Source organism: Fulmarus glacialis, unplaced genomic scaffold, assembly GCF_000690835.1.
Source record: "Fulmarus glacialis isolate BGI_N327 unplaced genomic scaffold, ASM69083v1 scaffold39345, whole genome shotgun sequence".
NCBI lineage: Eukaryota > Metazoa > Chordata > Aves > Procellariiformes > Procellariidae > Fulmarus > Fulmarus glacialis.
Genome location: NW_009213051.1, coordinates 149 through 20,030, shown reverse-complemented (window position 1 = coordinate 20,030; position 19,882 = coordinate 149). Strand labels below are relative to the sequence as shown.

The 19,882-nt window shown below is 39.2% G+C and overlaps 1 protein-coding gene across 1 annotated transcript; it reads right to left on the bottom strand.

The window, feature by feature from the left end:
* Positions 1 to 5,213: 5,213 nt before the first annotated feature.
* Positions 5,214 to 19,590, bottom strand: CLSPN (claspin; the record flags this gene model as incomplete). Its single annotated transcript, XM_009578069.1, has 24 exons — positions 5,214 to 5,327; positions 5,537 to 5,698; positions 5,907 to 5,989; positions 6,668 to 6,770; positions 7,281 to 7,408; positions 7,604 to 7,725; positions 7,825 to 7,989; positions 8,408 to 8,502; positions 8,818 to 8,899; positions 9,616 to 9,727; positions 9,968 to 10,194; positions 10,293 to 10,453; positions 10,940 to 11,145; positions 11,553 to 11,617; positions 11,931 to 12,133; positions 12,642 to 12,823; positions 13,693 to 13,884; positions 14,909 to 15,462; positions 16,134 to 16,242; positions 16,778 to 16,850; positions 17,086 to 17,175; positions 17,541 to 17,721; positions 18,468 to 18,915; positions 19,461 to 19,590. Coding segments are annotated over 24 exons (3,987 nt in total), but the record flags the coding sequence as incomplete, so codon positions are not given.
* Positions 19,591 to 19,882: the final 292 nt, after the last annotated feature.

Here is a 19,882-nt window from a genome sequence, read left to right as displayed (position 1 = left end):
CCATGGCAGAGGTGAGGGCTGGGATGCTGCAGGCGGCTTTCGGGGTGCCGGGGGGGTGTGAGGACACACGTGAACACGTGCACGTCTCGCCCTTCAAAGCGAACACGCCTCTCGGATACTGATCCTCCATCACCGCATGCACGAACATCATCAAATACTGAAAATCAATGGGCCACTGTAAGGGAAGCAGCGCAGAGCATGTTGCGTGAAAACAGCCTTGAGGAGCAGAGAAAAAAATATTAGCTAAAAATAAAATTAATCTCTTGCAAAGCTGTAAGATTTGCTTCTCACCCCTCCCCCCTGCACTGCAATCTTTTATGTCATTTTCTTTAATTACAGCTGGTTTAGATCTCTGCTGCCTGGAGAAGCATAGCTGGAGTTAGCCATAAATTGGGCTTCTGGATGATACAAGAGAAAATAATAACCCCCAAGGACTGAACATCTGTCCACACGGAGCACACGCGATGTTATAATTAATATTAATGACTAATAGTTAATATAGAATGAAACTTTCGCTTTATAGGTCACCTAATAAACCCAGTCCCGCTGCAAGTCTCAGACAGCTATTTTCCATGTCACGAGCTCGGCCGGACTCTGCACAGCCAGGAGCCCCCACGGCTCCGCTCCCGGCTGCCGGGCCCCTGCCCCGGGGTCAGTGGGGGGCCGGGGCGCAGGGAAGTTGGGTTGTGGGGGGCTGCTTCAGGCTCAGCTCTTGGCAATAAAGCAGCAATCGGGGCGTCCCACCCGTGCCTGGCCCCTCGCAGCTGCCCGGCGGGTCCCGGGGAGGGAAGGTCTTTGCCAAATTTCAATTTCCCATTTGATTTCAGATCATTAATTAAGCACGGGCACCTGAGATGTGCTAGGGCTGGTCTCTCGCAGGAGGAACTTCACCAGGACCCGGGTGCCAGCTGAGGTGGATGCGGCAGGCCCCAGGTTTTTTTTGGGTTAATGCAGCGGGAGCAATGGCCACAGGGACAGGGCGAGGAGGAGACCCGTCCTCCCCGCCGGCTCTGCTCCTACCTGCACAAGGCAACACCTTTGCATCACCAGTCCTGCAGGGTGGGGTTTCCCCTGCTGTTATCTTTTCCTTCTCAGTGAGGAAAGCACTTGACTGTTAGTAATAGAAGGCTCTTGTTTTCTTTTACTATGTTCTTACATTGTATTTCTGTATTTCAGTTAGACTATAGCCATTCCTGCCTATTTCTGCTGCTTTCTGTCTTCTGCGTTTCCTCTTCTAAGAATGGAGAGCCAAAGGAAAAGAAACAGATATTGAAAACATCACCTGCTCCGTTCCAAAACCGAACGCATGCTAAAGACGTTTTCATGGGCCCAAAAATGCGCCCCATTCATCACTCCTGGAGAAAGGATGCACCAGCTAACGAGCGGGTTGAAAGCCAGAGAGGGTAAATAATTGTGACATGGCTGCTCTAGAAGACACCCCCCCCGTCTGCACTTGCATGGATGCCTGGGGGTCTTTTTGTCCTTTAACCCTCATATTGAGTCTGGGACAACTGATTAAAGGTCCAGGACAGATGAGGTGCCGAAGCTCATGTGATAAGTGCACACAAAACATACAGCACACTTCTTTTCATGTGTCCACTCTGACTTAATTTTTCACATGTTGGAAATACAGATGATTTTAGCCTGGGTCCATCTAGTTTCCCAAATAACCTGTCTATTTGATAAATAACATAAATTAAATTAGACAAGACAAACAAATAGTTTTTTTTCCTCTCCCCCTTTCAGTCTCTTGGCAAAAAGGAAAAAAAAAAGGAAAAGAAAACATAATTCAGTGACTGCCTTGAGCCCCCGAGGAGCCGTGCGGTGGTGAAAGCTATGATTATAAACGTGTCTGCAATGTTAACCTTTAACACGGACCCAAGGCCTTCCTTCCTCTGCTTGTAAGTTCTTTTTTAATTTCTTCACTATCGTGTAGGTTCCTAAGAGCTCATTCTCTCTGCAAACTCAGCAGGTAATTTTGCGTACTTAGCAGCACTTCTCTCATCAAGGCTCCCCCAGTGCAGTCTAATATCAGGAGCTCAGATCTGAAAGGCTTTATTCCTCCTGTCCCTCATGCAGGTAAAGGAAACTGAGGCACAGAGACGTGTAGTTATTACAACTGCCTAACTCGGATGAAAACCCTGATGTCCTACCAAGGTGCAGCCACTTTTGCATCTCATGCAAAGCCAAAACCAAACATCACCCATCCCGACTCTCAGCTGTAACTGCTAGGAGTCAGCCCAAGATACGATCAGAGGGGAAAAGCAGCGAGTGAAGTGGAAGGAGCTCTCCCTTCAGCCCAGGACGGCCCTGCAGAGACGGCTTCTGTGCAGGCTGAGGCGTGCCGCTGCCCTGCCCTGCCCCAGGGCTGTGCACAGGACCCTCATTCCCGCCCCGTCACCCCTCTCTGCCTCGACCCTTAGTCAACCCCTCCTTGCCAGGCGGTCTGGCCAGCCCCAGACCACTCCTGGCACTTCCAGCAGTAACAGGGGGGGATTTTTGTCCCCGTTAGCACAGCGGCATCACCTCAGTGCCAGGAGGGGCGAGCTGAATCGATACTTGAAAATGAGAAGCCAAAGCTGAGTTAACGTGCCAGACGGGAGGTGGGGCGGGGGGCAGCCCTAGAAGAGCCGGCGGAGGGACGAGATGGATGAGAGCGGGTCGGGGGCAGGGGTGGGAGCACAGGCGAGGGTCAGGCCCAAACCCACAGCCCTCGTCCCTGGTGGGAAGATGGAGTCTGGCACAATAAGCAGCAGCAGCATCTCAGCATGTGGTTTGAGCCCTCCTGCTATTGAGATTTCAGCTCCTACAGGCCTCGCCCCTGCCTCCCCAAAGCACAGCATGGAACGTACTCTCACGCAAGGAATTTCTGGGGTGCAATGTAGCGCTTACCAGTGGCAAACCCTGACCTCCTGAAAGGTTGTTGTGGGGAAAACGTTCACTCTGAACAGCAGTAGCCAGAAATCTTGCCATGCTATGTATTTCAATTTATAAGCTCTTCAGGCCCAACAATATTTTTCTACTCTTGGCTCTGCAACAATCAAAACATATTTTGAAGGGAAAATTCTGAAAGGAAAGCGAAACAAATGCCATTGTTGTGGCTAGCATATGCTGAGGAAAGGCCAGTAAGACCACTAGGACAAAGCCAACCCTCTAAAGTTGCTCTTCAAGCTACTACCCTCTAATGCAAAAATGTAGCAATTATAGGTCTATATAAATTTAATCCTTTGCAATGCCATAGAGCATGGAAAACTCTAAGAATTGCCCCTTGAGTCAGAGTATAGTTTAAGCTTTAATTACTCTTCCTTCCCCTTTTGCTAGAGGAAGAGCATTCTCTTGCTGCTCTCTAGTGGCAGGCATTATTAGCAAAATTAAGAGAAGATGCTGAATTTTGCAGCTTCAAATGTTTTTGTCCAGTAAATCTGTGCTGAATTAGTACAACTTACAAATCAGTGCAAACATCATGATAGGGAATTAACTGGATATTCAGGTATCTTCTTTCAGTTATGTTGTTCTCCAAGAAACATCTGATAAATGACTCTTCCTCCTTCATTCTCTTCCCTAAACCTCCCATCCCAAATCCAGGTATACTAATTACTAGAATTGCTAGAATGAACTGAAACAGGCACGTCTCAAGCCAACAATAAAGCAATTTTTGTCTAGGAACTAACAAAACCAAAACTATTGAAGCAGTAAAAAGAAACATATTCTTAGGACCAAGAATTTTATGCAAACCTAAGTGGAAGACTTGAGGACTTGAGAATTTACACTCCAGTAAACACGGGGTGTGTGTTTTTGTTGTATTCCAATATTATTCCAGCTGTTCCTAGTGAAGGGCTTAGTTGTGGCTACAAAAAAAAAAAAGCAATGAAAAGAAAAAGAAAAAAGAGACAGAGATAGACAAACAATTTGGAAAAAAAAAATCCCATGTACACACAACTGAGTGAAATCCTGTGAATTAATTCCAACTGCCTCCAAAATTAAAAACATGTTTTATTGTAAAATTGCACTCCAATAGTACCATAATTCTTTATAAACATAATATACAGTAAAATATTTTACATGTAGCAAACCAGGCTTATGCTTATGATGTTACAAAATTTACAGTTCAGGATACTTCTCTGACAGAGTCAGCAAGTATGTGACATCAAGTCCTAGAAGGATGTTTAGTCTTACAGAGAGGCCACTGTCTTACCATTATCTGGTCTCTACTTTAACACATTCAACATGTAATCAGAAATGTCAGAAATGCTGTATATTCTGTCTCAAGTTTCTTTCACACTATTTAGAATAGTTGTGAATGATGGTTTCTTATTAGATAATTTCCTCATTCTAGAGAAGGCCTTTCATTACTAGCTGTTCAGAAATGGACGATTTCTCTTGGGATGAGTGCAGCTTGCATGAAAACAACAGAACGGATAATTTAAGAGAGAGTTCAGTTGGGCAAAACAAAACAAACAACTTCCCCCAAAAAAGCAAATAAAAAAACCGCGACACACCTCCTTTTCTGCTTCCACATTCACATTCTTCCCTCTCCACACACACACATTCATATGCATGTGTAAGAACATAAACAGTAATAAAAACTTGGAAAGAAATCCTTATCATACTGCCTCATAAAAGACTCTGACCTTTTTTAAAAGTATACGTTTCAAACATAAATTAGAGCTTAAAATGTCAAGCTAATAAATGCTTAACATTAGAGAAAATAAGACATCAGAGGAAGCCATAGCTACCTTCGTACTGCAAGTGTAAACAACAACATGTCCTGCCATAGTTAACACTGCTTTCTTTTTACCCAAAACTGCAGAAATACGTCCTACATCTGTGCAGCTAGCTGCAGCACTTCTGCATCATACCTGCCACATGAATGGTATTTTCAGATGAAACTGGTATTATTGAAACACGTGAGATTTTATGAGGACGGTATGCAGTAGTATAAGTTTCCTTAATGCTTGGGAAAGACCAAGTTACCATTTCATTCCAAACCACAAGCATGGATTTTGTGCTCTCGCTTGCCACGGAGCACTGAGAAAAAACAAAGGGGAATAAACAAGACCATTGCCTGGAAATTACTGGAACTTGTGAATTAAGTGACAGCACGAGAATGTATAGCAATGTGTTTACCTTCCTGATGATTGCTGGCAGATTTGCAAAACAAACAGCAACTGGCAAAGAGATGGGATACAACCTCTGGCCCTAAACAGAAATATTCAGCTCTCCAAGTACTGGAATATACTTCGGCTTTGACTTGTTTCCTCTATGCTCTGTACCCTGGGTCGTTTGGCCAGAGACGTTATTACTGCAGTAGGACCTCTTTTCTTCACCTACAGGGGAGTAGGATACATTAGAATATACAAAAATCTCCACAAAGTTTAAATTTTGAATTATGAGAGAATTATTTGGTGTGAGAGACATACTAGGAAATCATAGAGAAAATTTAGAACAGCAATGCTCTTAACTACTTGGCAGTGCTTAGTGTCAGTACGTTTAAATAATCTACACAATTGGCAGCACATTCCACACAAATCTTTACCTGAAGTTTTGATTTCTCCTTTGCCTCTGCACTCTTCTCTGGGGAAAGCGTATGAAAGACGAAATTCCTTGAATTTCGAGGTGCGTTTGGATTAAGATCTGACATTGCCACTAGTTTCTGAAGGACAGCTTTAGGTCTGTTCAAGAGAGACCCATTTTTTATCTGAAGAACAAAGAAATGCTGTGTTAAACCATTCACACGAACAAGACAGCTCTTTTAAGTAGGTTACTCTTAATAGAAAAGACTACTCCCTACTAAAATGTTACTTACTACCATAGAAACCAGAAATGGCCAGAATCTAGGGTCAGCCGACTTTGCTGTGTTTTATATATGCCGCTTGGAAATACCATTTTTCAGAACCATTACCAACCTGGATGTCACTGGCAGGTCTGAACGTTTCAAATGGGTTCCTGGGCAATAGTGTTGAGTCTTGTACCACTGCTGCTGGGCTTGCTAGCAGAGACAAAGAGGAAAATAGCAGTTTCTGAACTTCATTTGAAAGAATGCAATTTTATATCAAACTGAAGAACTTAGAATTGACAACAGACAGTAAATACTGCAGGAAAAAAAAAAGTCTGCATCAAATTATACATACAACTGATAGATGACTCTGGCAATTAGTTCTATCAGTTAGAAGGGAAAATTTGGTTTTGAAACAGCTTTGCACACTTGGAGTTATGATTTTGCCACAACCAAGGAAAACTTAAATTTATTTTCACTCCATTACATAGTTTTTCCTTGAGTCACAGATATTTGGAGAAACTGCTAGGCTGAATGTCACTTACAGTCTTCTACTCTGCGACTTAAAGGCAAGCAAACGAAGAATAAAAGACTAAACAAAGATGTACAGTAATTTATTTACACTCTACAGTATTTTTTTCAAGAGGTAACATACTATTTTATTAAGTAAATACACACAATTATCATCAACCTTGCAGCTGGCATATTTTCAATGCTTTTATACCTTTGGCTTTTCAAGTTCTGGAAGACATGAGCTCAGACTGGTGTAAGAAAACTAGACACTGGAGTTTTATGATCCATGGCATGCTTCACCAGAGACCACGAGTGACAACTGGAAGTTAAGCTTTCTTTCTCTTATTTGATTGTCACTTCAATAAAAAGTAAACTTACCTTTCTTCTGTAGGGTCTTAGCAGTTACTTTTTTTGCTAGTTTCATGAACTGGCTGTCTTCACCGATTTCTTCCTCCTCCTCCTGCTCTTTATTTTTTTCCTTCTGTAGCAGAGAGAAGACACTTTGTAAAATTGAAAAACTTCATATTAAGAATGAATGTTTCATTCAGTATTTTATGTAGACCAAGATCTTTCATTATGTAAATATAGTCTTTTTTATTTACTTTCTACTGTAAAAGTTTATTGTAATTTCTGAGATACTTATCATCCTCGTTCTATTAATGAACAACAAACCTGTAGTATCACATTTAGCTGACAAAGCTGACCTAATACTGAAACTTCTAAAACTTGAAGTTATGCTCCCAGCATAAGAGACTTATTCCAGCTTTGAAGCTGACTTGTTTCAGAACATAGTTGTTTTGCCTTTCCCTGCTGAATTAGTTTCTCTCTGTACAATACTTGAAGAGAAAGAGCAGAATTAATGATGAAAAACAGAGATAGATTTATGAATGGTATTTTTTCCAGAGTTTAACTTGAGGAACTAACAATTTCAGATCTAGCAATGGTATAGAGAAAGACTGAGCAAGATGCCTTTCTTGAAGCTAACTAATACCTGTTCACGAAGCCACTGTTCTCGTTCAAATCGCTCTTTCCTCCATTTCGCTTCTGTCTCATCAAACTGTTCATTTTCATCATCATTATCTGAATCCCTCTGAAACAAGTCAATCTGTGAAGCATAATCTAGACAAAGAAAAAAAGATAATTAGCTATCAATTTTAAAAGAGGCATAAAATATGCAGACTAGTAAAAAATCCAAACACAAAGAAAACCCCCAAAAGCCAGAACCCCCCCAACCCAATTTATTTCTGAAAGACTTTATTACACTCTCTTTCCAATCTTTCACCCCCGTCTATTAACTATGGATCAGAAAGGCACCTATGTTTTTCCATCTGAATCTCCTCATTCTGCCGGGGCCATCACTATGCAGGTCACCATCAACGAGGTATCTTTCCTGGTACAGGCGTAACTGACGCTTGTCATCATCAAGCATTGCCTTCCTATCAACACAGAAGAAAGGGAGGGAGGAAGTTAGTCCAGATTATATCCAAGAGCCATGATGTCACACACAAAAAATACATACTAATACTGTCACTGACATGTGTAATTTCTTTATTTGATTTTCTAATTCCACTTCATTAGGGAGTTCCTCATCAATAATCTCTTCTTCATATTCATTCAGGTCTTCACCATCATATTCATCCTCACTTCCCACATCACTCCCTGACAGCTCTGCCTCATCTTCCATGAAATCCTGCAGTTTTCTATAAAAGAATGTTAAAAGACTTCAGTTTGGTAGACCAATAATCATCCGGCACATCTTCTGAAAGCAAGATTTATCTTTTTGACATAAAATTAACACATATTCTAAATAAGAAATTATGATTAATCTTTAATTTTTGAAAAGACCAAAAAATTTTGTTCAAAAAATGTTGCATTGCTTTCATTGTGGCCTTTTGATTTCCACCTATAATGGAAAATATAATGGAAATCCTCTATAGCCCACGAGCAACATAGTTAAACTCATGCAACATTACAGCACCAAAGCAAAAAAAACCCCACAACAACCAGAGCCAACGTTATATAAACATTAGCTACTAATGCCGGAGAGGTTTAGTAAGTTTCTAGTGCTGTTAAGATTCTATTCTGCCTGGCAAGTGAGATACAAAAAAATGTACTTACAGTTTTTTCTTCAAGCCCTGTCTATGTCTCAGCAGTTCTTCTTCTTCGTCGCTAATTTCTGCTTCTTCAGGATCACTGTCTCCACTTTTTTCATCCTGTCAAAGAGAAAGTTTTCAGAAATTAAGGAATTTCTGAAAGCAGATGGCTTTGTAATGACAGCTTCTTCTGTTCTTCAATCAATAAACACAGATTTTTCAGAGGATTTGCTATACTAATATGCTTTATCCAGTATATTATAATATTAAGCGGACATTTTAAATGATCCAAACATTGCTCTTAGAAATGTTTCAGTAACTTGTTCTGGAAGTCACAATACTTTGCATTGACGGTTATATTAAAAAACTAAGTAGATAAATGGAGTTCTCATAGTCAGAATGCTGTAGCAATTGCTTTGCTCCATCAGCTCGTACCTCTTCACTATCAAAGGCATTGTCATCTGTTAAAAGCTGAAAATCACCAAGTTCTTCTTGCTCCTCTTCATCTTCCTCTTCCCTATGCAAAAAGTGAATGAAAGAAATGCACTTTTTCATTCCACCTCCAATGATGGCTTCGCAGTAATTCAAGGCAAGATTTCAACTGTCATGTTAGCTGGTCTCAAGCAATTACCTGTGAGTGTTCAAAGAGCTACACTCTCAACAGCATTTTGCTTTAGATGCCCAAAATCCCTGTTAGCATTGATGTTTTAAGATCTCGGGTCTTCACTTGCAGAAACCATGAGGCAAATATTAAATCCTGAGTTTGTTTCCCTCTAAAATTCCTCTTGGATCTCCCTAACATTCCCATTTGTTAAGCCTCATTATCCTTTTGTCAGGCAGCCATACACCTTTCCACTTTAACCAATGGAGAAAATGCTAGTATCCAACTTACATTTGGTTATGGTTCCTGTAGTTTGGCAACAGCCCAGAAGAGAACCCAAAAGTCCTACATTCTAACAGTCCTTTCTCAATTTGATGAAAGTTCTTCAACACATCTTTCACTATCAGTGAAAGACAAAGAATAATTTCGCTTCACGGTAGCTGTGGGAAACAGTATGCTGCCGATTTAGAGAGCGATTGCTGAGCAATTTGCAATATTCCTCCCCCTCACCTCCAAAACAGACCACACTTTTGCTCACAGCATTTTGAATTGATGTCGAACAAGAAACCACATTAAAAGTGAAACAATTACCACTATAAGCTTTTGTAAATTTTAGGAAGAATAACGCTAACCTGTCTGTGGGAAAGGAGCCTGAACAAAGTGCTAGAGCTTCTGCCATTGGATCTTCTATGTCACTGTCCTTTTCTGCCTTGGAAGATACTGAAGATGCCCACGTTGGAGAACCTGCTACATAAAGTAATAAGATGGCAACTTACTAGACAGATATATTTCTACACTTAAAATGTCAGAGAGCATTGTAGAAATGACAGTTAGCATGCTCCCACAAAGGCAACAAATTGTTAGAGCTCTCTGAAGTCTCGGAAGTTCCACATTCTGCATTAGCACCCAGGACTAAAGGGTACTTTAGCGTAAAGCTTATGAATCAAGTAACCAGCAGAGCCGAAAACAGAATTCAGGACATACTCTGAGACACGAATTTTCCTGAGCAAAGATTGAGCAATTCTTCCATGTTCTGCTTTTTGTTGCTACTGGTATTTGGCACGTGTTCAGCTTGACTGCTAAACTGTCCAGAACACAAGTCCAGTAATTCATCCATATTGGCATCCATTGCATTCTCATCCATACTAGCCAGAGTCAGCTGATGCTTTGAGGACTGATATTTATTCCTATGTTGTCCAACATTCAAGAACCTGAAAGAAAAAGTCTGTAGTTAGAAAAATCTTGCTGGTCTGCATGTCCTATTTCGGTTAAAGGACACAAAACGTCATCCTTTACACCTATTCCTTACCCATCTGCATCAAGCAGCTGGCTCTGAGTGTCATCTTCCAGAGAAAACTGAAACTGTGACTCCCCAGCCCCTGGAAATAAACTCTTAGGCTCAGGAGAGGCATTATACAGGTCCTGGGAATCTTCTATGGGAAGAGAAGGCTCAGACGTCTTTCCTGAGCTCTAGTCAAAGGAATATAAAAATATCCAAGTTATTTGTTTTGCAATCCTAGAAGTCAAAAGCAAGAATGGGATAAAACACTTAATCTATTTTAAAGGATTAACACCATGCAGGAGTCAAGTATGACCACACTGCTCTGATAAATCAAGGGAGTTCACTGACATCAGATGTTGTGTAGCCCATGTAAGTATGCTTAAAAAAAATATTTATGATGTATATATTTTAGATATCAAAAACAGATTATAGCATCTTTTCTTTGATGTTTTAGAATATAAGTTTTTATAATTTCATTTTTATCCATTCCGTTGTGGAGACATTTTAAACTCCAGCGAGTGTTTGCTTTTCTGAAATCTTACTCATATAAAAGCATTTCACTAGATGCCTTCTTCTGGTATTATTTTTTTCATAGATATGACAGTCAGGATAAAATACATTTATTCACCACTCATTGTGTTAATACACGATGGGAATAGGACCGAGAACCTTACCTTGGAAGCAGAGCTGATAAAGCTTGTTTTGAAAAAACCTGGGGAAGGTGACCTGAAACCTCCTGCTGCAGATAAAAAGTTCCCTCCACGTGACATCTGTTTGTTACAGGGCTGATACGATGGAATCATGGAGCCAATCAACTCAAAGCTGCTGTTATGGCTATTCTCTTTTGCTGGTGTTGGTAGAGAAAATGAATCATCATCCTCTGAAAAGAAAATAAATATTTAAATACAGTGCTTAACGTCTTTTTTTGTGCGTGATCCAGTAAAACCTCAAGATACTATTTTGCAACACCAACACCTTGCAAAAATTTCATTATTCTGTGCTCATGTTGGATTTCTTTCTTCATAGAGGATGCATATTGCACCTTTTTACTGAATTTCATCTTGATTTTTGACTGTTTCTGTATTTTTTCCAGTATCATTTTGAACTTTATTTTCCCCTAGTTTTTTCAAGCCCTCTCATGTCTTTCATGAGTCTAAACTTTTATAATCATACTGTGTAACTATACAGGTGATTAAATAACAAAAATATTGAATACCAATCCCAAATAGAAATGTCTACGTGTGCCATGTGAAAAAAATGCTAGCTACAATAATAGTTCTACTTTACCTAACTTGGCAGATCCTTTGTCTGCAACTTCTTCCATTTCAAGTTTCTCATCAGGAAGCGAATATCTGCAATTCATTAAATAAAATGAATTTGCTAATATATACAAGATGAATTGCTATTGTCTGTCAAACCTAAATGCAAAAAACAAGGTAACACACAAAAATACATCTAGTACACTTTGATTAAGAAACAGATTACTCCACTAAACAACACTTACAGTCATTAAGTTTTTTAAAGAAAATATATATGAATGCACATATAACTACTGGAACAAGACAGAAAAAATACTTATAAAAAGTACTTTAAATCAAAACATCTACGTGTATTGATCAATTTTAAAATTGCTCAGGCACCATTTTTAAAGCTTGGTTTATGTACCCCATTTTGGAGGAGCTGTCCTTAAAAAGCATCAATGTAGACTCTGTTGAAGGTGGTTTGGGAACAGAATCACAGTGCACAGATTTCTCCAGCTTTTCTCCATCAATCGATTCTTTGTCGCTTTCTTTATCACCATTTTCAACATGTTTCTCTTCTGTATCTTCATTATCTTCCTCTGCTTCGCCAAGCAGAAATTCCGCATTCTAAAAACCATCCCCAAACACAGCAGAGATACGGCGATCATTGCTTTGATCTGACAACTTCCTTGCATACTTTTCAAGAAAACGTATTAACCTACGGAGGATGAAGCTGAGTGACATTCGCAGTTCTTACATGCACCTATTCCGCTCCAAGACAACTGACATAAAAGTGCTTGAAACAGCCAAGCTGTTCTGATCCTTTTTAAAAAGGAAAGGCCATGGCAAACCTTCCCCAGATCAGGCAGGTGACCTCAGTTTGTCCCCTGCTAGCAATGAGGCAAGGATAAATAAAAAGAGAAAGTGGCACCAGAATCTTTTATACACATATATTTGGTTTTCAGTTCTAGACAATCCAAACCCTAAACATGCTAACTGTAGCAATTTTTTAGTTTCTAGGAAGAATTCTTGGCAATTTCCCTAATATTAATAGTGTACAAAAGTCTCATTTCATTGGGGAGAGGCAGCAGAATTGAGAAGCTGACTAGGTTATGTAAAAATGTTTCATACAGACCTCATCATTGCCTTCTTCCTCTTCCTCAGACTCATCTGTCATCTCTTCCTCCTCCTCCTCTTCTTCCTCCAACATGTCCTCATTATCCAGTTTAAACAACGCTTGCCGTTTTTGGCGTTCCTCAGTCCTGCGGAGTTTCATGGCCTCCTGGAGTTTAGCCTTCAGCATTTGTAGCTTTTCACCTGGATAGAAATGAATAAATTAATATATTAGATGTACTACAGTGAATCCTTAACGTCATTGCCTTCAAGCAGCCAATCTAATGTAACTACACACATAAAAAGGGAATTAAAAAATTACTTGTTTTTAAATGTTTTTATGAATTGATCTGCCAGCTATAAGAGCTACAGCAGTTAGTTTCAATGAGCTCAATTTAGAGAGACCACACAATCTCATGGATTATCAAGATTCCTCATTATCCATAAATGCCACCAGTGCAGCACTCTGAATGAGAACAGGGTCTGTCTCTCCACTACATCTTTTGGGAACAAGAGCATCCAATTGCCATGGGCAGATGTGCTATAGCACATGAAATAATTAAGAGCAGCTAAAAATAACGTGTGCCCGTAGAACCAGCCAAATAATCTATTTCTTTTAATGAATACTATAGGAGAGCCACATTCCACACATATTTTTGTTTGCAAATACATGCAATCCTATTAGAAACTGCAGTATAGAAATAAGGAAGCATGAGAGATCTAATAAATGGTAATAGTTCACAAGAAGTCCGAGAGTTACATTCAGAGGGCTAATGGAAAACAACCGTGCGGATATATGTTTATATACATTTTGGTACAGATGGGGAGAAATCCAGAGAACCAGTCACAAAGGTCTGACTGAGGCTGTTCTACACTGGCCAGTGCTATTTAAGAGGTCTATCAAGATTCTTTTTTAAGAACAGGGCTATCCATTAGAGGGAACATACATATTAATTTTAGAGATGAAGATCCCTTTGTCCGTATTTCATGGGGCAGTGTTGGGAAAGGGGGAAATGAGAAAGAAAAAAAGTGTTTTCCAATTCAACCATCATCACTTCTCTTCCCGAACCGACCTGGCTTTGTGTGGACTGTTTCATCTGGGCTCTCTGCAGCTAACACTGCTGGTACCACGTCTGCTTTCAGTTCCTCTTTTCCTTCAGATGTAGTCTCCTTACGAATAATGTTCATGTTTATGGTCCGTTCAACTTTGGATTTTGACGTTCGAAGAGTGTGCTTCAAGAAACGTGCTTTCAAGGCTTCTAATTCTTTAAGTACATATTAATTAAATTTCAAAATGCAAATTAAATTAATTTGATAGCATTTAAAAGCATTGAGTGTTAAAGTTATATCAAGAGTAGGTCTTGAGAATTTTTTTTCCAAAGGAAGTTAGTTAAAAACTCTAAATCTTTAATATTAAAATATTTGCAAAACCATTCTTTTTGACTAATAAAACAACAAACCATTACAGAATATTTTTGCTGTAACTTGTACTTAATTGATATTAGCTAATATTAGATTACCTTACCATTGACTATGATTTATCCACAAGTCCTCAATTCACTTCCAGTCTAGCCTTCCAGCCACCAGGCATCTCTAAATTTCCTTAACACATATATCTAAAACCAGACTAATGGCTGACAAAAACAGTTTCTTGGCAGAGGTCAGTTTCCTGCATGCACAGAAGTAGCATCCAATCCAGACATCCTCGTAATATCTTCTAATACATAATAGATTTAATGGAATTATAAAATTGCCTAATCATTTGCAATCTTTCCCTGAAACAAGGTCAACTATTTAATATTGATGAGTAGATGTTCAAATTCCAGTACCTAAAAGACATTCAAAACATTCTTGCTGCAAAAGGAAATTTTCACTTGCTATCCAGCCTTGCCATTTAACAAAATCAGTGGTAAACACTCTGGAACACAGGCCAGTTTTGTTTCCAGATAATTACTGCATACCGCGTTTTGAATCAATTTGAAAAGTGCTCCCATGTGCTTTAAGTACCAACATAATTCACTACAGCAAAATGGAAATAAATCATCCATCATTAAATAGTTATCACTGAGCATTCCTTCAACCTTTCAAATATTAAGGACTCAGAACTTCCCTTATAAACATCAGCTGAAAGAAAATGAATACCAACATTAAGCAAAGAATCCGAACCAGTAAGAGAACGTGCCTGACTGTTCTATCACCTAAACATTTCTCAGAGATTTTCCAGTTAAAGTCAGATTAACTCTGCTTACTTGGACAGATCTGACAGGATTACAATAATAAAAGTGATACCTTTATTTGAATCAGATTCATCGAGGTTTATAAAGGATTCATTGCCAGAGCAGATTCTTGGCTTGATGGACAGGTCTATTCCCAGTTCACGAAGTTTATCTAACTTGGACTTCCTCACTTTTTCAGGTTGTGCTGCCAATCCAGGCCCCACTTGTCGATTGCTTTTTTCACATTCTAAGTCTGGTGCTGTTTCATCTCTTTGCTCAAGGGCATCTCCTCCAACTGCTAAAGGAATTTCATTTTCTTTTTGTTCACCACAATCAGTGCTTAGGAAGTTAGAGTGCTGTTGTTCTGTATCATTATTGGTTGTTACAGTCCTAACTGTATGAGAATCACCACTGTCCTGCCGGGGCTTTTCAGCAGAGTCTTCTGTCAAGTTCTTCCCTACATCAGCAAGAGGCTTGTTCACACTAGTACCAAGATCTCTGCCAAGGCTTGTTTCTGGTTCATTAGCTGCTGATTGATCACCTTCGATTCGTCCATCTTTGCAATCTGTGTTCAAGTTCTCAGTGTCTGCAGATTCTTCATTTAGGGATAGCTGGTATTTAGTGGACCTAATGAAAGCAGAAAGAAATATATCACCCATGGCTATTGTGAAAGGGGAGAAGAGGTTAAGAACAAACTCGCAAGAGAAAGAAACCATTTCCTAATTATTGCCATTAATGTGGAGAGGTGAAGGACAGAAGTCTGAAAAACTTCATTTTGAGGAGATACGGAAGTGTAGAGTAGCATAAAGAATTTGTACTAGTTAGTTACATTATCACAGTATAAAATTCCTGAGAGATTTTGTGACTACGGTAGCTTAAGTATTTTACTACACATTACTCAAAAGAAGAAACAGACCAAATAAAATGTTGGGGTCCAGTCTAAACCACATTGAAGTAACTTTGCATGAGCATGTTATTGCATCTGGAGTTACTACTAGGTCCTGATTACTTCACTAGTACGACTGTGTCAAGAGTGCAGCATTGCCTTATGTTGTCAGTGACATACTCCCAATTTCCAGGTGTTGACAGAATTAAAGGAACCTAAGAAAGTTTCTTAATAAAACTTTCCAGTCAAAGCAACAGCTAAAATTAAACCAGAAAAAAGCTGTGACTGTACACAGAGCAGGTGTGTATGTCCTACAACACCTATAGCATGCAAAAGTCTGGTTATCCTCAAAAGCAAAGCTGGGATATCCTCAGAATTTATGAAAAAATATGAGGAAGGTTTAAGTCCTTACTTCAGCAGTGCCATGGCATTTCCTTGACATACTGGTCGAGGTCTACGCTTGAAGAAGTCATGAATGCTTTTGGTCTCAGGCACATGATACGGGAGAGACACAGACGATTCTACCAGAGAAAGGAGGTGAAAGAAAATTTAAAACATCATCCGAGGCATTTATTTGATATCTCTGAAATTCAAAAACGCTTGACACAAGTATTTTGCAGCAAAGACATCTGACTAGGCACAAACAGCACAGTTTAAACTTGAATACTTTTTTTTTAAGAGTTCCAACAGCAACAGTCTTGAAGACCAAATTTGCAACATGTCCATGGATTCATCAGGAAATGAACTGTGATGTTAATATCAGAATGGCAGGACCAGTTTCAATTTTATTACGTGCCTATCAAACTCTCTAAATATTGCACTAACTTTACACAACAAGTTTACAGGTTCAAGTGTTTGCACAATGATTTTTTTTTTTCATTACTTCACAAAGATATCTTTTAACAGGTCCTTCAATAAAAATGGTCTTGCACCCTCCAACCCTAAATAACTCATGCTAGGTGAAAGGCTCTAACCTTTTGGGTAAATTCTTTCAATTTCTCCCCTGAATTTCTTAATAGTTTATACCCCTCTACATACAAAGAATTTAAGTGTTACCTCTAATAAGTCGTTGGGTCTCACTATGTAGTTGTTTAATGGCTTCTTTACTTAACCTTGCTGCTTTCCGCTCCTTAAGGAAAGAAAAGAAAGGTTTCTGAAGCCAGAAAACAAAATATGGGGTTCTATCTATAAATTCTAAATAGCTTATTTTTCCCTTTCAAACAGAAAGGAGTCAGAATAAAGCAGCCAGTTAAAAAAAAGATTAAAAATAGCAAATCCACAAAAACATTGGACAGCGTGCATACAGAAAACATTTGAGTCACTACAACGAACAATGGAGAGCTTTAAAAAGAAGAATACTTCACCTTCCTTTTTGGTTCTTTTAATACAGGTTCCTTGTTCTCATCATCAAATACATGTTTGTAGCCTTCACTCTCAGAAAACCGTTCTTTGTTCTACAGTGCATAAAAAGAGATTCATTATTTGTCTAGATACACAGGGACTACCAAGGGCAAACAAGTCAAAAGTAAAAAATAATTGTACAGAATCATCACTGGTCAGCAAACCAGCAAGTATTCTCATAAACTAACACAAATCCCACATGGTACTTATAGTAGATTTCCAAAGCTCCTACTATAGCATCAACTTTATAACTTTCCAGGACAACATCCCTCGATCTTTAAGAACAAAAAGCAGAGGACTATTCTCTCCTCTGTCATAGCAGTAGAAGTGCTCCATTGTCAAAAAGAGTTTTAATACATGCTCAGGTGCAACACTGCCCACTAATAACCAATAATCTTGTATCACTATCAAAAGTTACCTTGTATTTTTTTATTTTGTTTTTCACTGCTGCTCGTATTGATTCTATCGACTCTTCATCCTCTGGCAGGTAATCGTTCTCCTCTTCTAAGCCATTGTCAAAAAGTTCTTTGTCATCAAGAAGACATCCACTGTCATTAAAAGGATACCTCTCACCACCATCTACCTGCTTGCCATAAGAATAAAGTATTTGTGTAATTCATTTCAGAAGGTCCCCTTCAGTTCTTTGACATTAATTTAAGATTACTGTCAAAAGGTCTTGATGAAAGAACTTAGAAAAATTACATGCTGTCTTTAATCTAGCATCTTGTGTGTCCTGTAAGCCAGTCATATTCACTTTATAGCACTGCAAAGTTGATAAGGTAATTCATGGAGCAGTGTTCCCCACGTCTATGATAAGTAGGGAATTTCATTAATTACTGAAGACCAAAACGGCTCAGAGAGAATAAATTAACACTTGAAATACACTTTTTATAAATAGCAACAATATGCAACCTCCCAAGCAGCCATTTATTTAGACCAGAATTCCAACTTCAAAGTAGCCCAACGCTTCCTCCAGAAACTAGCACAGCAACGTAAAGAAAAGCTGAAATACCAATCAAAGCAGTTTGTGCACATAACAAACCCCCAAAAGAACCCAAAGAACTCAAAGAATTTCTGCCTGGCTTACCCAAAGAACCCAAAGAATTTCTGCCTGGCTTAACATGCACCGGCGTTAAATCATCAAGCGTTAGGGTTTGTACTTCCTTTGCAGATGAAACTGGTAGACTTACATGGTGTTCGTGGATCCCTGTGGATACCACACCTGCTGTAGGAATGTGGACACTAGGAATGCTGAAGCATTGAAACACAATAACTGAATGCAGTGATAAATTTAATTTAGTTGAGAAAACATCTGAGATTTTCTGCCAAAATATATACCTCTGCTCTAGGCTTCTTTTCTTTTTTCAGCTGTTTAAGGGACTCAATTCTTCTCTCCTTCTCCTTTCTTCTTCTTGATTCTCCTACAGCTTTTTTTGCTGTCTCTTCTTCCAAATCAAGTTTATGCTTTCTGTACTTCTTTCCAGATTTTAGGGGTCTCTCCTCTTCCAACTCATTCTCAGGCAAGCCAGACTTTCTGCTTGTTTCAAGGTTTGCAATCTGCAATTGGTCACCAGTGTCACTGTCATCACTGTCTAGCAGACCTTGGCGTATCCGATGAGGTTTCTTGTTCCTCTGGGCGGTAATGTTCTCTTTTTCTTCTCCATTTTCCTTGTCTCCACCTGGAGTATCGTTCTGCACAAAAAAGGCAGCATCCTCTCCATCTTCGCTGTCGCTCTCCTGAAGCACCTTCTTGCCTTTTGCTTTTTTACGTACAAAAATCTCTTCCTCTGAATCTGACAAAAGATATTAAAAGAAATTATGCAGAGAGGAAAATTCCACAAATTGAATTAACAATCAATCAGTTAAACCTAAAGTTACATATCTGTTAAATTTCACAGATGTCAACATCCATAGCAAATCAGCTTGAACTCAAAGTTTTCAAAATCCAGTTCTCCTGTAGTGCAGTGTTATACTTTCTTAACCTTTAAAAAAAAGGCAAAGCTGAAAATCCTTCACCGATAGATTAGTGACGTGCGTTGAAACAGTAATAAACCCCACAGTAAGTAACTAAATAAGTACATAGGTTAAGCAAATCATAAAAAGAAACAAAATAAGCAATTAAGACACTCACAGCCCATTTACCATTTCCCTTTCTGTACCTCAAAAAAATGCTTTTCAGAGATTTACAGATGTTTGCCCACATTCTGAGCAACAAAAAATGCAGTTTGCATTCATACAGGTCAAGCAATGACAACTTCCTAAAAAGGTATTTATAAAAGGAAAAATGCACCGTTGAAGACAAAGACCACCAGGCACAATTCATGGAAATATTACAGACCTCCGTCATCAAGAGACGCTATCTCCTTGCTGAAGCGACCTGGAGAGGCTGTTTCACAGCTGCCCTGTCCGCTGTCAGAGTCACTATCAAGGGTTTTCTGCAAGTCTGAATTCAAATCTTCTAACGGAAACTACGAAGCAAAATAAAGTTTTCCTTACTATAGTAAGTGTTGTTTATGCAGTGATGACTCTTGGTGTCCAACTTCATTCCAAAACCTTGGCTAACTCCTTACACACAATTACATACACACGCATTTTCGTTGCATTTTAGGAATTAATTGGTATTTATGTGAAGGGAAATGACACTACATCAACTTTTATTAGTATTTAAAGGCGAGCTTGTGCACAGAAAAGAAAGAGAATCAACATACTGATCTGCACCGTTATTATTCAAAGCCATTACAATGCAAACTTTATTCTCCC